The sequence below is a fragment of the Meleagris gallopavo genome, chromosome 14 (assembly GCF_905368555.1).
Source record: "Meleagris gallopavo chromosome 14, MGAL_WU_HG_1.1, whole genome shotgun sequence".
NCBI classification, from domain to species: Eukaryota; Metazoa; Chordata; class Aves; order Galliformes; family Phasianidae; genus Meleagris; species Meleagris gallopavo.
In genome coordinates this window covers 2,269,365-2,283,551 of record NC_139417.1, presented here as the reverse complement: position 1 = coordinate 2,283,551, position 14,187 = coordinate 2,269,365, and the positions used below count along the sequence as shown (strand labels likewise).

The 14,187-nt window shown below is 52.8% G+C and overlaps 2 protein-coding genes across 2 annotated transcripts in view; one reads left to right on the top strand and one right to left on the bottom strand.

The window, feature by feature from the left end:
• Positions 1 to 9,066, bottom strand: part of RBM6 (RNA binding motif protein 6) — a 54,208-nt gene extending 45,142 nt beyond the window's left edge. The window contains exons 1-4 of the mRNA XM_085236233.1: positions 8,952 to 9,066; positions 4,662 to 4,771; positions 1,331 to 2,672; positions 420 to 509 (exon numbers count right to left, since the gene is read on the bottom strand). Coding sequence (XP_085092359.1) covers positions 420 to 509; positions 1,331 to 2,672; positions 4,662 to 4,705 — 1,476 coding nt within the window. The 5' untranslated portion in view covers positions 4,706 to 4,771; positions 8,952 to 9,066. The remainder of the gene's footprint in view (positions 1 to 419; positions 510 to 1,330; positions 2,673 to 4,661; positions 4,772 to 8,951) is intronic.
• Positions 9,067 to 9,229: 163 nt separating this feature from the next.
• Positions 9,230 to 14,081, top strand: MON1A (MON1 vesicular trafficking associated A). The gene is made up of 6 exons (XM_010718329.2): positions 9,230 to 9,515; positions 10,026 to 10,167; positions 10,397 to 10,864; positions 11,097 to 11,862; positions 11,988 to 12,135; positions 12,930 to 14,081. Exons 2-6 carry the CDS (start codon positions 10,041 to 10,043, stop codon positions 13,068 to 13,070), a joined length of 1,650 nt encoding a protein of 549 aa, XP_010716631.1. The 5' UTR covers positions 9,230 to 9,515; positions 10,026 to 10,040; the 3' UTR covers positions 13,071 to 14,081.
• Positions 14,082 to 14,187: the final 106 nt, after the last annotated feature.

Here is a 14,187-nt window from a genome sequence, read left to right as displayed (position 1 = left end):
CTTCATGAGATCTCATTTTAGCAGTTTCAAGTAACCAAGAAAGAAGAAGTTCACTCAAACACAAATGTCCTCCAGACTCCAAACATAATACCAGAAGTAATAAAAATATTGTCTCTATATAAAGTAACCCTGGAAGGAAGGCATGTTAAAAAGAGTCTGGCGGACGAGGCTTTCACCCACCAACATCACATATGTGACTGCAAAAAAAAAAATAATCAGCATTTCCAGGCCCTCAAGAAAGCAGAATAATCAGATAAGAAAATAACACTGCAATCATTTCTATATTGGGATTTTCCTTGGGGAAGATGACAGACTGTCTGAATTACACTCACCAGGCTTGAAAACGCTAAGTTTAGAAACATTGCATAGAAGTTTTGAAAGTCCTGCAGTGAATTCTGGATGAAGAACAACCTACTTACATCATCCTTCGTGGCAGTTTCAGGCACTCCTCCCAGCCGAATGAGCTTGCTTGGCTTCACAAATTCAGGGCAGGTCCGGTAATCTTGGTCCTTGGGTTCACACAATCAAAATGTTTTCTTTTGGTTTTTAATCAATCAGACATACTAACTCACACAAACCATAACAAAATAAAACAAAGGCTCATAAGCAGTATGGCTCATGTCTTCACCATAACACTGTTTAAGATTCAGAGAGCTCTGCAACATTAGCATAATGAGCTTTGCATGCTCATCACGCTGTGCAATGAGATCCAGGTCCAGGAAGCATCTCCCTACAATATACACAACTCGAATGAACTGAAATACCAAGAGGCCATCCTTGTCTTGGATACATCTCCATGCTTTTAAAACATGAAAAGCAAAAAAAAAAAAAAAAAAAACCAAACCTCTGCCTGAATTCAATAGTAGCTGTTAATTCAGTAGTTATCATTAACTCAGATTAACTACTTGATTCTGAAGGTAAACAGCTGCACTGTTCTATGTCCATCTTCTCTGTTGTTCTACGATGTTCTATGTCCCAGCATCTTCTCTCTGCAGCTCTCATAGGCAGATGCCCAGGAGAAAGCAAGATATTCTATATGATACTTCTCTCATAACTCCTTCTCTTTGTCTGGTCATTTTCAAATTGGGGACTTTCTGAACCAGATCTACTTGTACACATTTAACAATTCTCAATTGATAAACTGCATTTCTCTTAAGAAAACATTTCTAAGACAGAAAGCATAACCACAAAATGGCCTGGAGCAAGAGGCTAATCTCAGACACTCAGGACAGATCTGATGTCATACGCAGGGTCCCTCCCAGCTCCCTCCACCCACTGGACAACACACGTTCAAGAAAAACATCAATTCACAAATCCACAATCCACCTACCTGGAGGCTCTTATAGGGCCTAGAATCTTTGCTGGGTTTTCCTTCTGAAAATGACTTGCCATGTTCATAGTCAAACAGCTGACACGCTGGCAGCCGATGATCCACATCACGATACTCAATGTTTCGGTAGTCCGTATCTTGCCTTCCAAGGAAATCCAGGTCATCTTCACCCTTTAACCCAAGATCAGAATTGGATCTTTGCTGCTCCCCCCCAGAAAGCTGCTGCTGCTGTTGCTGCTTGTTAGCAAAGGTCTGAGGTTGCTCCTCTTGGTCCTGAAGAGCAGGAAGAGGTCCACGGCTATTTTGGAAATTGTGTGAAGCGTTGTCTTTGAGACCCAATCCAAGGGATTCCTCTTCTCTGGCTGGTGCTTCCGAGTGTTGAAATTCACCTTTCTGACTACCAAAAGGAGTTCTTTCCAGACCAACTGCAGGCTCCTCTCTCTTGCTGGCGTTTAAACCAGAGCCCTCTCTTTCTGCTAAAGGTATAGTAGATTGGTTGCGTCTAAAATCTACAAGGCTTTGATCCACAGGAGGCATTTCCCTGTCTGAGAAGTCCATAGGAGGAGGCATATCTCTGCTCCTAAAGTCCTGATCAGACCGGGACCTGTGCCTATTTCTGAAATCTGACGATGCTGTATTTCTGTTTCGGAAGTCCAAATCAGAGGTGCCCACACCTCTGAAGTCCAAATCGGGTACATCCCTATTTCTGAAGTCTGAATAGGAATGGTCTCTGCCCCTGTAGTCTAACTCGGGCACATCTCTCGCCCTGAAGTCTGAATGAGATCCGTCTCGACCTCTGAAGTCCAGATCAAAAGACCCCCTTCCCCTGAAGTCTGACGGAGGCTCATCTCTACCCCTATAGTCCATACTATGAGCTTCCCTGTCCCTGTAGTTCATACGAAACGTCTCCCTGTTTCTGTAGTCCACTGGAGGAATGTCCCCGCCCCTGAAGTCCATAGGTGGCCCTTCTCTCTCCCGAAAGTCTCCGGAGTACATATCCCTGCCCCTGTACTCAGAAGGGGGTAGCTCCCTACCTCTGAAATCCAGCTGAGACTCGTCTCTGCTCTGAAAGTCAGACGGTGGGAAGTCTCTGCCCCTGAAATCGTGGTGCCCCTCCCCACCTCTGAAGTCACTACGTGGTCCATCTCTAGCTCCAAAGCTGAAAGAAGGTTCCTCTCTGTTGGCAAACTGAGGATTGAGGAGGCCTGCGAGTGCCTGGATATCAAAAGGAAGTGATTCTCTGCCAGAGAAGTTGCCAGAGTGTCTTTCTTGAGCAAGACTATCAAGGGAAGGAGGATAGTCCCTGTTCCACCCGGGAGCAAACCTTTCTTCTTGGCTCCCACTGTAGAAATAAAGACAGTATTATTCATAACGTGCTTAGAGTCTGAAATCTATATAGCAGCACATTCTTCTCTAAACTTTTTATAGAGTGATGTAACAGTCTAAGATCCGCAGAAGACATTGATGTTTGGCAGTATAAGATGAGGCAGCATACGACAGATGTGAGAAAGTAAACTTGGGTGCTCCCATTTCAGCACAATTTCCAGAAGCACTCAACAGGGAATACCTGCAATATTAATGGGTTAATGATGGTAGCAATCCACATAGTCCTGCACTGCACACAGCTCCGCAGCTGTGTTCAAGGTTCCACCAGCTGGTGTGTTTGTTTATGAGCATCACCACCAGCACATGCCTGGGAGGAACAACTTGAGCTTAAGTTCTCTGGGCAATATTATGAACAGCTAACGTATCACATTGTCACGAGGCACACAGAAGCAAAGGCTACCAAACATGCTCAAGTAACACGCTACTGAGACTCTTTTTTGCCTCTCGTGCTGGAGTCTAAACCAACAAAATACTGACAGCTGTCCGTTCAGACTCAAGATGCCTCACAGGAGCATGCCCACAATCAACGTGTGCAATTATCCTGCACTCATGCTTAAAGACAGGCTGTCCTGTACCAACGTCACAATCACATAGCCATGAGCTCTCCTGATCCCTGTACACCACCGCTCAGGAAGAAGTTTCCTCTTAATACAGTTTTTCAAAACCCAATGTTTGGGGTTTTTTGTTCTTTTGAGAGCTACCTGTAGAGCTAAGCTCTACTCCACTACATTCAAAAAAAAAAAAAAGCATAGTAAATAAACCTAATAGTAAATAATTCCAAAGAAACACCAAATCCCACCCAAATAAGTGGACATTTCCTTTGCAGCTACAGCAAGTCCTTCTTTGAGTTTCATCATAGAATCACTCATCAACAAAATGCACATTTGTAATCAAACTGCATATAGATTTACTAAGGTGCAAGCCCCTGCTTCACCACCATACATAGGAATTACTTTCTTCAAGGTTAGAATTCCCCATCCAGCACAGTAAAAAACAATGCCAATGAAATCCACTTAAGAATCAGCACAGCAGCACTACTAACAGGGCCACAAATCACGATCACTCTCCCAGCAACAACATTAAGACAGGTTCTGCAGGACATTGTTTTTTGTAACTCGTGTGATCAGTTTTCTCAAGCCATTACAGCTGGACAATTATCTGAAATATCCTTGTTACAGAAACCTATGGTGTGCCAGGAGGAAGCACATTTATCATGCTGATATTCAAGTAACTGAGGTGGACATGTGAGCAAAGGATGAAATAATTACATGCAATGGAGGGAAGCTCTAACTCTGTGTCTCCACTTTATTTTTTCTATCCAGAGCCCCATTGCAAACAGAGGGTCCAGTAACAAGCAAGGGAATGTGAGCTAAAAAACATCACATGCTGCAGGTCAGAGACACATGAATCTTCACAACACTTCCAGGGATATTCAAAAACCCCTTGTGAAGGAGCATGGCCAAGCACACGGGGATATTCTGGTCTACCTCATCTCATGGAATAGATTAAAGTGAAGTTTACACAAAATCCCAGGTGCAATTAAACTGACAGAATTTCTGAAGTTAAAAAAAGAACTGCAGTTGATGAGAATCTACATCACACTATTAGGCATTTCTCCTCTGGGTCTTAACAGTGGCTATTCACATGGCACAGCACCACCTCAGCTTACAACACCTAAATGAAATATCACTAGAAAAGGTGCTGTAGAGAAGGAACAGAAACACTCAAAGCAACTGCCAGTAAAAAAGAAAGAAAAAAGCAAAGCTTCATAAAAATGCAGAAAGCTACACGTAGCTTAACTTGCCTATTGGCTCCACAAGGACCTCCCAACTTTGACCAAAACTGCCCTCTAACAGGAGGATGTGCACAATGGCAATCAGAAAGTTCCCACTGCTTAGTGTAATTAAATGCATGACAGAAACAAGCTGTACACTGCAGTGCTTACCGAAATGATCCCGTCCTGTTGCCTTGTCGATGGTCTCCCCACATGTTTTCCTTGTCTGGTAGGTTTCCAGAAACGGGTAATTCACCGTAAGAACACCAAGTCAGCACAACCTGTACAATAAATAACGTGACAGTAAGCCATGGGCAATGAAAATGCATCATGGAAGAAAAGCACCACCAACTGGGGAAGGCACGTGGGGACATGTGAGATCCATAACTGCCCATGGTGCCTCTCAGGCATGAGTTAATTTAATTGTCATGGTTCTATATGCTCAAAATCGCAAGCTTCAAATGATTTCTGAAACGAAACAGTCAATACGGGTGGGCAAACAATGTGGTATTTGCTCTTGATTAACATAAAGCTTTCCAACATACTGTGCTGTCTAACACTATTCAGAGCGACTGGAAATGTGAGAACACCACAACCTATAAACAGCAAGGACCATTCCTGAACAACAGTTTGCAATTAATGTTTAATCCCAACTATTTCTGCCAAAAGCTCTGTGCTGCTCAAGGAAACCATCGCCACAATTGGTCTGCTAGGCTTCCTTTGCCCTCAGAAAGTATCTAGATAACAAAGTATGCTTTGCCAATAAATGATTACAGGCTCTGTTTTCCAGCACTGCCCTAATCAAGCTGAGTGATGGGAAAGGCACATGCCTCAACAGAGAGCTAAAAATCTCATCCACTTCCTCCCACCTCGCAAAGGCGAGGACTTCCTGGCAGTTGCCAAAGCCAGGCCTTCAAGCAGGAAGGACACCCAGCTGCAGCAGAGCACAGCACAGAACGATGCTGCTAGCGCTGATGCTCTCAGATCTGCTCCAGCTAATCCAGCTGCTGTGGTTTAGGAACTTATCTCACACATCAATCAGTTTGAAACTTATTTCCTCTCTACCTCAGTAAAGGGTGGATTTATCAGTGACAGCTCATTCTTGGCTGGTTCTGAACTCTACTTACAGACCAGACATCTTCACCTTGCCCAGACGAGTGTGGTCTCTACCACCAAGCCAGCTACGTGAGGCAGGGCCGTGCCCAAACACCAAGGAGAGGAGACCTGGGGCTCACGTGCTTCTACAAACGAGTTCTAAAGCAAACTAACCCAAGTGCAGCAGTTTGGTGGAACAGATGGCATGGGCAGTCACCACCAGGCACGGCTAGGGCAGTAAATCTCAAAGGAAAGCACGTGACATCCTGTTTCTGCTCGCTTCCAAAGCTCAGCGTTTCCTTACATGCAGCAGGTCAAAGGCACAGCAGGTGAGCTCTGAGGAGCAGAGTGGTTGCACGCGGGCATGCACAGCACCACCTCCACATGGCAGCCTCAGGTGGAGGTGTGACAAAGCCCCTCTCCATGACCACTGTGTGGCTCTTCAGTCACACCTCTGCTGCAGAAGCAGGCCATGAAAGCCTCGGCGCCGGCCCCTTTGTGTTTCACGTGGCTCTTGCTGTGAAAAGCGCCTCCCTCCTCCCAGGATTTCCTCCATAAGCTCTACCATCTTTTCTTTAACAGGGATGAATTGCAAGGAAATGGATTCCTTCCACTGAGAGGACAGAGGCAGGCGGAGATGGCTGTGGCGCTCCCTGCTATGGTGGCTGTCAGCAGCCAGTCCTGCCATCTGTGATCTTTAGCAGCCTGCAGACCTGGAGTTTCTTGTTCTTCCCTTTCAGAAGAAAGGGAAAGAACTGTTTACATTACTTAGTAATATTCAAATTATTAGATGGGGAAACAATGCCATTGGACTGATATAAGAGCCAGATAGACCAAGCAAGCCATGCAGCAGCATCCACAAACACGAGGTCGTGGTTCAACGACACGGGCAGCAATACTGGCTCAAACCATCCCCTGTTCAGCCTCACACAACATTTTGTCTCTGCTCTGCCTTCGGCGATAGGCACCGTGTTGGCTGTGCCAGCTTGTGCTTTCCTGGGTTTGCACCAAGGATAACCCTCCAAAAGGAGGTATATTTAACCCATGCCATTTCAGTGAGCCAGTTTATACACAGCCTCACAAAAAGTGACAGCAAACCACAGTACAAAGACAGAATCTCTGTAGACCTCCATCAGCACCACAGTCTCTCGGATGCAACTGCTACAAAAGATGCAATGAGGCACCCCCCCAGGACCCCCCAGTCCTATTGCACCAGGTGACTGCCAGCTCAGCTCCTGCCTCTGTGCTCACAACCACCCCTCACTGCCTGGCATTACTTACAGAGCTGATGCAACCAGGCCCAGAGCAGGCAAAAGGAAATCAAGGCAGATCTGCTGTCAAAAGCACATTTTTGGTAGAGCCACAAGCAGCAGCACAGCGGGAGGCCGAGGCAGGAGCAGGCTCCTAACCCTCTCATCCCATGGTGCAGGCAGATGGGTCAGCGTGAGTAAGGCTGTTTGCCAAAGATGCACTAACTGTGGAAGGGGCCTGGCCAACAGGAAAGTACAGCAAAAATCCTCCCTTGAGTGCTAGGATGGGAATAAAGGATGCTTCAAAACAACAACAGCACGGCCACAGAACACGCAATGTGGTCCACATTACTCAAGGAGCCCAGATTTACAGCTCTTTTAAAACGATAATTAGCTGTTACAATTATACTGAGGATTCATGACGGCTGATGTGCATGCTGAGAGCATGCATTATACTTCCCTCATCCCCTCCAGCCAGTTCTGCTTCCTGGTGGCAGAGACCTCAGAGAAGGCACTCTAATCATAGAATGGCCTGGGTTGAAAAGGCCCACAAAGATCATCTCATTTCAACCCCCTGCTATGTGCAGGTCGCCAACCAGCAGAACAGGCTGCCCAGAGCCACATCCAGCCTGGCCTTGAATGCCTGCAGGGATGGGGCATCCACAACCTGTTCTAGTGTGACACCACTATTGAGAAAACTCCTCTGTGGCTGCAGCTCCTCCAGCAGCTGGGGGTCCCACAGCCCTCCCAGCAGTCAGGGCACAGTACAAGAGGGCTCAGTGTGCCCTGACCATCACACCCACGGTCTTACAGATGCAGAGTCCCCCTCTTTCAATGCGCCGCAAACAGCCTGGCAAACACTGCTGCTGATTTGGTGATGATCTGGTTCTGCTTTTCCAACCAAACATGCCAAGCCTGGCAGCAGACCCTGTTCTTTCAGATCTCTTACATCACAATATGATAAAATAATGGTGCTGCACATCAGGGTCAGGTAGCCAAGCTACATTAAGCAGCCATTTTCCAGGAAAAAAAAGGTTTCTGCCAAGGGAAAGCAACAGGAGGGCCAGCACTGCCCTGATGAGCACCTCGCAGTCTGCACCAAGGCTTGCTGCACGGTAGGGTAGGAGGGCAGTTGGTGATAGAGCAGGCAATATGAAAGCTTGGAGAGATGCAATTTTGAGAAAAGCACCCTGATACTTACAGCTTCTCCCCAGACAGACTTTGCCAAGGCAAAACTTGGTACTTATAAACTAGAAGAAATCAAATAAATACGCACAGGGCTACGCTCAGCGAACAGAGAAAGTAATCTGCTATCGAACAACACTGCAGTCAATCAAGTTTGAGTAAGGCTAACGAAAGGGAAAAATCTCTGTGAAACTCCAGTATTATGGGAGGTACAAATGAAAACATTTCCCCACGCTACAGGAACTGAAAGCAGCCAAGAAATCTTGTTGCTTCACTTTCATAACTGAAGGTCTCCAACCGACAAGGGTAGAAATAACAAAACCACGTCCCTGAAGGGTGGAAGGAAAGGGAGAGAAATCCAAGTTACGCCTGTCAGGCACCACGCTGGTGCTTTTCACTATGAAACAAAAGGGTGTAGATGCTCTTTCGTTCTACCGTGCTTCAAAAAGCATATATTAGAAACAACGGGGTGAACTTCCAGCCCCTCCCACCGCACTCCTGCCCTCCTTAGGCCCGAAGGGCTTCACGGAAGGAGCTCGGTAGCAGCCGGCGGCCCCTCCCGGCACCGCACCGGGGCACGGACGCGGGTTCTCTCCTCAGCAGCACTTCGAGAAGGAAACCCGGCGGGCCACGACGCACCGGCGGCTGCCAGACGTTCACAACGGAACGCAGGGCCTCGGGAGCCCCACGGACACGCGGGAACTCCGCCGAGCCCGCAGCCCCGTCTCCCGAGGACGCGGCCCGGCACCCCGGAAACGGCCCCGCTCCGCCGTTCCGGGCGGCTCCACGGCAGCGCCCGCGGCCCTCCCCCGCAAAGCCGCATCCCGTTCCGCCGCTTCCCGGCCGTCCCCCGCCGCCCTCGTCTCCCTTCTGCCGCCGCCTACCCCCCCGCAGGGCCGGGCCGAACCCGCGGGGCGGCACCGCCCCTCACCTGCACACCGCCGCGCCAGGCCCAGCGCTCCGTTGACGGGAACCGGAACTTCCGGTGCCCCCCCACGTCCCGGGCCCGCCGAGCGGCACGCCGGGTAGCGGAGTCCAACGGCCGCACTACCGCTCCCGGCATGCCCCGCGCCACAGGGAGAGGGGGCAGCGGCGCGGGGACTACTGGGAGATGTAGTCCCGCCATAGCGGCAGCGAGCGCGAGATGCGTGCGTGCGGACTACGGCCCCCAGAGCTCCGCAGGGCGGCGGGGCTGGGGCCGGTCCGGGGGGCGGGGAAGCGGCCGGAGGGCTCGGGCCCGGCCGGAGCCGGCGGGGAGGAGCGGAGCGGGGAGGGACGGGCGCCGCGATGGCTTCGGCCGAGGGGCGGGCCGGGGCAGGGGCAGGCCGGGGAGCAGCAGCCCGCCGTGCCCGCGCCTCCCGCTGTGCTTAGGCCGCGCCGTGACGGGAGGAGGCGCGAAGGTCGCTGGGCGCCGCGCTGCGTCCTTCGGCCGTCCCGTGCCGCGGCTTCCCGTTCTGCTTTCCGTTCTGCTGAGCTGCCGAGCTCCTGTGTGCATGTGAGTACGTGTGTGGCTGTGTACGTGTACGCATAAGTACGTATGTATGTATGTGCCCCCTCCCCAGGGCAGCCCCTCAGCACCCCTAGGCCCGGAGCCGTCCTGTTCCCTCCCTGGGCCACAGAGCCACAAACCCGCCCTGTGCAGACACTGCTGGGACGGGCCGTGGGCCTGCGCTCTCCCTCCCCCCTATGTCCACTCGCTGACCCCCCGCCAATCCTCTGTCCTGCGCCCTGCCCCGCCCCCCCCCCCCCAACCCCTTGCCCGGCAGCTTTTCAGGCGCAGAGGTAATCGGGGCCAAGCCTGGATGAAAGGTGCTGGAACCTGGAAGGAGCTGGGGCCGCGGGAGGGAGGAAATCCTGCTGGATTAGAGCAGCTTTCTGACGTCTGTCTGAGCTCGGGTGCTGTACTGAGCCAGCAGTGCGGGGACAAGGACGCTGATACTGCCTCAGCCCAGCGCTAGGGGATCATAGGGGAATACCGTGGGCTGACATTGTGGGTTCCACGCAGGTCCCGCCCCAAGGAATGGCTGCAGATGTACACAAGAAGAAAGGCTGGGAAGTGCCCAACGGGTCCCTGGCGCCGGGCGATGGGCAGCACGCAGAGCGCTCCGAGAGCCCCACACCGGGGCTGGCACAGGGGACGGAGCCGGGTAAGGGACAGCTTGTCTCCTGGTGGGGCTGAGGGAGGGAAAAGCAATTTCTCATCCTGCATATGGGGCTCTCTAGCAGGATCTGTATCTCTTTTTTGCCATGGGACACAATAGTGCCCCACAGTTTCCCAAGGGGAAGGAGACCAGATCCCTCCCTGATGCTCTCCGTCCGTTTTGCACCACTCATCTACTGTGTTGGTGCAAGATAGACACTGATTCTTGTTTCCAGGTGCGGGCCAGGAGGGAGCCATGTTTGTGCACACCCGCTCCTACGAGGACCTGACCAGCCCTGAGGAGGGGGGGGCTGTGGTGCGGAGCCCTGAGGAGAGGCGAGGGGAGCCGGGTGAGCCCACGAGCATGGAGCAGATCAGCAAGGACTTCAGCGAGCTGAGCACACAGCTCACGGGCATGGCCCTTGACCTGGAGGAGGAGATGAGACAGAGCCAGGAGGGGAAGTTGGAGCCATCCCCACAGGCCACCCGCCACGACTCGGTGCTGTCAGGAAAGGAGGAGGAGGATGTGACCATGGACACCTGGCGCATGCATCGGAAGCATGTCTTTGTGCTGAGTGAGGCTGGCAAGCCTGTGTATTCCCGCTACGGGTCCGAGGAGGCCCTCTCCAGCACCATGGGTGTCATGATGGCCTTGGTGTCTTTCCTAGAGGCTGAGAAAAATGCCATCCGGTCCATCCATGCAGGTACTGTGCTAGGGGTTGGGACAGGGCGGTGACACAGCATGTGGTGTCCCAGCCCACATCATCTAGGGGTTCATGCAGCAGTGCTCAGCCCATGCCCCTGCCACTGTGGGACATGTTAGCTGAACCTAGGGGCAGACTAGTGGCTGGGGGGAGGTGGGAGCTTCCCCTTGCAGCCTTGCGCACTCAGGCTTACATCTCTGTCCCCAACCCATGGGGACTCTCTCCCAAGCAGACGGCTACAAGGTGGTCTTTGTGCGGAGGAGCCCGCTGGTGCTGGTGGCAGTGGCACGGACCCGGCAGTCTGAGCAGGAGATTGCCCATGAGCTGCTCTACATCTATTACCAAATCCTGAGCCTGCTCACCTGGACTCAGCTCAACCACATCTTCCAGCAGAAGCAGAACTACGACCTACGCAGGCTCCTTGCTGGCTCTGAGCGTATCACTGACAACCTGCTGGACCTTATGGCCCACGACCCCAGCTTCCTTATGGGTGCCGTGCGCTGCCTGCCCTTGGCTGCCAGCGTCCGGGATGCCGTGAGCACCAGCCTCCAGCAGGCCAAGGCCAAGAGCTTGGTCTTCTCTATCCTCCTGTCAGGGAACCAGCTGGTTTCTCTTGTGAGGAAGAAGGATCAGTTCCTCCACCCCATCGACCTCCATCTGCTTTTCAACCTCATCAGCTCTTCCTCCTCCTTTCGGGAGGGTGAAGCCTGGACTCCCATTTGCCTCCCTAAGTTCAACTCCAGCGGCTTCTTCCATGCTCACATCTCCTACCTGGAGCAGGAGATGGACCTGTGCCTCCTGTTGGTCTCCACTGACCGTGAGGACTTCTTCACAGTCTCCGACTGCAAGCGGCGCTTCCAGGAGCGCCTGCGGCGGCGAGGAGTGCACCATGCTCTGCAGGAGGCCCTGCGCACCCCCTTCTACAGCGTCGCCCAGGTGGGCATCCCTGACCTGCGGCACTTCATCTACAAGTCCAAGAGCTCTGGGCTCTTCACCAGGTAAGGATGCTGGCTGAATAACACTTGGGGAGCAGTTGGGGCGTGGCTGGGGCATGAGCAAACCTTCTCCACAAATCCCCTTCTCCAAGAAAGGCAGGGGTTAATGGGGTGCTGTGTTCCTGCAGCCCTGAGATCGAGGCACCCTACGTGCGGGAGGAGGAGAAGGAGAGGCTCTTGGGGCTCTATCAGTATCTGCACAGCCGGGCTCACAACTCGTCACGCCCCCTGAAGAACATCTACTTCACAGGCCCACGTGAAAACCTCCTGGCTTGGGTAAGGGCTGTCTTTAGAATTGGAGTGATCCCGACCTGTGGTAACCGGGATGGCCCCCAGCCTGTACATGATCCTTTTGTGGGTCCACTCCTGTGCCAGAGAGTGACAGAACAGCTATGTAGGCTATCTTGCTGCTCATAAGGGATTGAAAGGGTTTGGAAGGGACCTCGAGGTCGAGTTCAACCCCCAGTCAAAGCAGTACCCTACAGTGGGTCACACAGGTTGGCATTCAGATGAGTCTTGAATAACTCCACAGAAGGAGACTCCTTCACCTCTCTGAGCAGCTTGTTCCTTACTATAAAGAAGTTCTTTTGTACAGAGCTTCCTGCATTCAAATTTTAGGCCATTACTGCTTGTCCTATCACTGCACCACTGAGAAGAGCCTGCCCTCATCCATTTGCCTTCCACCTCCCTTTAGATATTCATAAACATGTATCAGATCCCCATCAGTCTTCTTTTCCCCAGGCTGAACACATGCAGGCCGCTCAGTCTTTCCTCATACAGGAGGTGCTCCGGGTCCTTCATTATCTTTGTGGCCCTCCGCTGGACTCCTTCTAGGAGATCCCTGTCTTTTGAACTGGAGAGCCTAGAACTGGACACAGTATTCTAAATGTGGCATTACCAAGGGCAGAGTAGAGAGGCAGGATCACCTCCCTTGACCTGCTTGGACACAGTTTTTAATGTCCCCCAGCTCAGAAGCTCGTTTATCCCAATCCAGGTAGCTCATCGTGGACTCATGCAGTGCCAGCTCCACGTGGATGCATGGCCAGCATTTACCCTATTTCTTTGCCCAGGTCACCAGCGCCTTTGAGCTCTACATATGCTACAGTCCACTGGGGACCAAGGCAGGTGCCATCAGTGCTGTCAACAAGCTCATGAAGTGGATCCGCAAGGAGGAAGACCGGCTCTTCATCCTCACACCCCAGACGTACTGACAGGCATTGCCCAGGGCGTGGTGCCATCTGGAGGACCCCTGCTGTGCTGGGGAGCTCATCTCTCTGAGAAGTCTGGGCTGTGAGCCAGGGGAGAGGGCACAGGGGATCCTGAGGGCATGGGGAAACTGCCCAACCTGGGTGTGAGAGTCGAGGATTGAAGCTGCCCAGGCAATGTGGTGAGCAGGGCTTTCTCTCACCTGCAGGCAGTGCCTCCCTCATCTGGGGGGCTGCCCTTCTTCTGCAGCCCCCCGCTCCGTCCTTTGTGCTGCTGTGTCCACAGAGGGCAGGTGACAGCGCCCAGCTAGGGACAGGGCTGGATGGGGCACTGCTAGCACTGCTCCTCTCCCCACTTTGGGGGAGCTGGGCCCCCCAAGTGCCGGGCAGCTCCTGCTGGTCCCGGAGCCAGGCTGGGAACCAGCAGGTTTGTCCCCCTGGCACCTATGTGTGCCCGGTCCCTTTCCACCGAGGCCACAAGAAGGATGTCCTTGGGGATGCTGGGAAGCAGGGCAGCGGGCTCCTGCCTGCAGGGACACAGAGCGGCCCCAGAGAGACTCGGGGTACCGGGATGCCACTTGGCGTGCTCGTGGTGCTGGCTCCAAAGCAGCAGCTGTGGTGTGCCCCCCCCTCTTCCCCCCGGAGCCCCAGCTGGCATGGGGCACTGATGTGTCTTCATTGCGTCGTGGGGTCCCCTATCGTCCGAAAAGCAGCTCCTCGAGCTGTGCTTGCTGTGCGAGGACCACCTCCTCCCTGCTGTCCCCAGCTGCCCCCAGGCACTGGCTGGGACTGAGCACCCCGCAGCACAGCGCTGGGCACGGCTCCCGGGGTGTCCCCGTGAAGCACAGCCCGACCCTGTGCGTAGGGATGGGCGTCCGGGAGGGGAAACCCCCCGCGGTGACACCGAGGGGCTGGCAGGAACCCGGTAGGGCTAACGCAGGGACTCCGCTCCCTTATTTATGCTCCTGCCAGATTGTAGTCGCTTGTCTTTGCTCATAAACATTATCTGGACCCGAATCGAGGCTCGGCACGTTAATGTTGGGTTGGCGGGGGGCATCTGGGGCTTCGCGGTCTCCGTTTGGGTGACATCTCGGGCGGAGCGGGAGCGGCAAAAGGCTCCGGG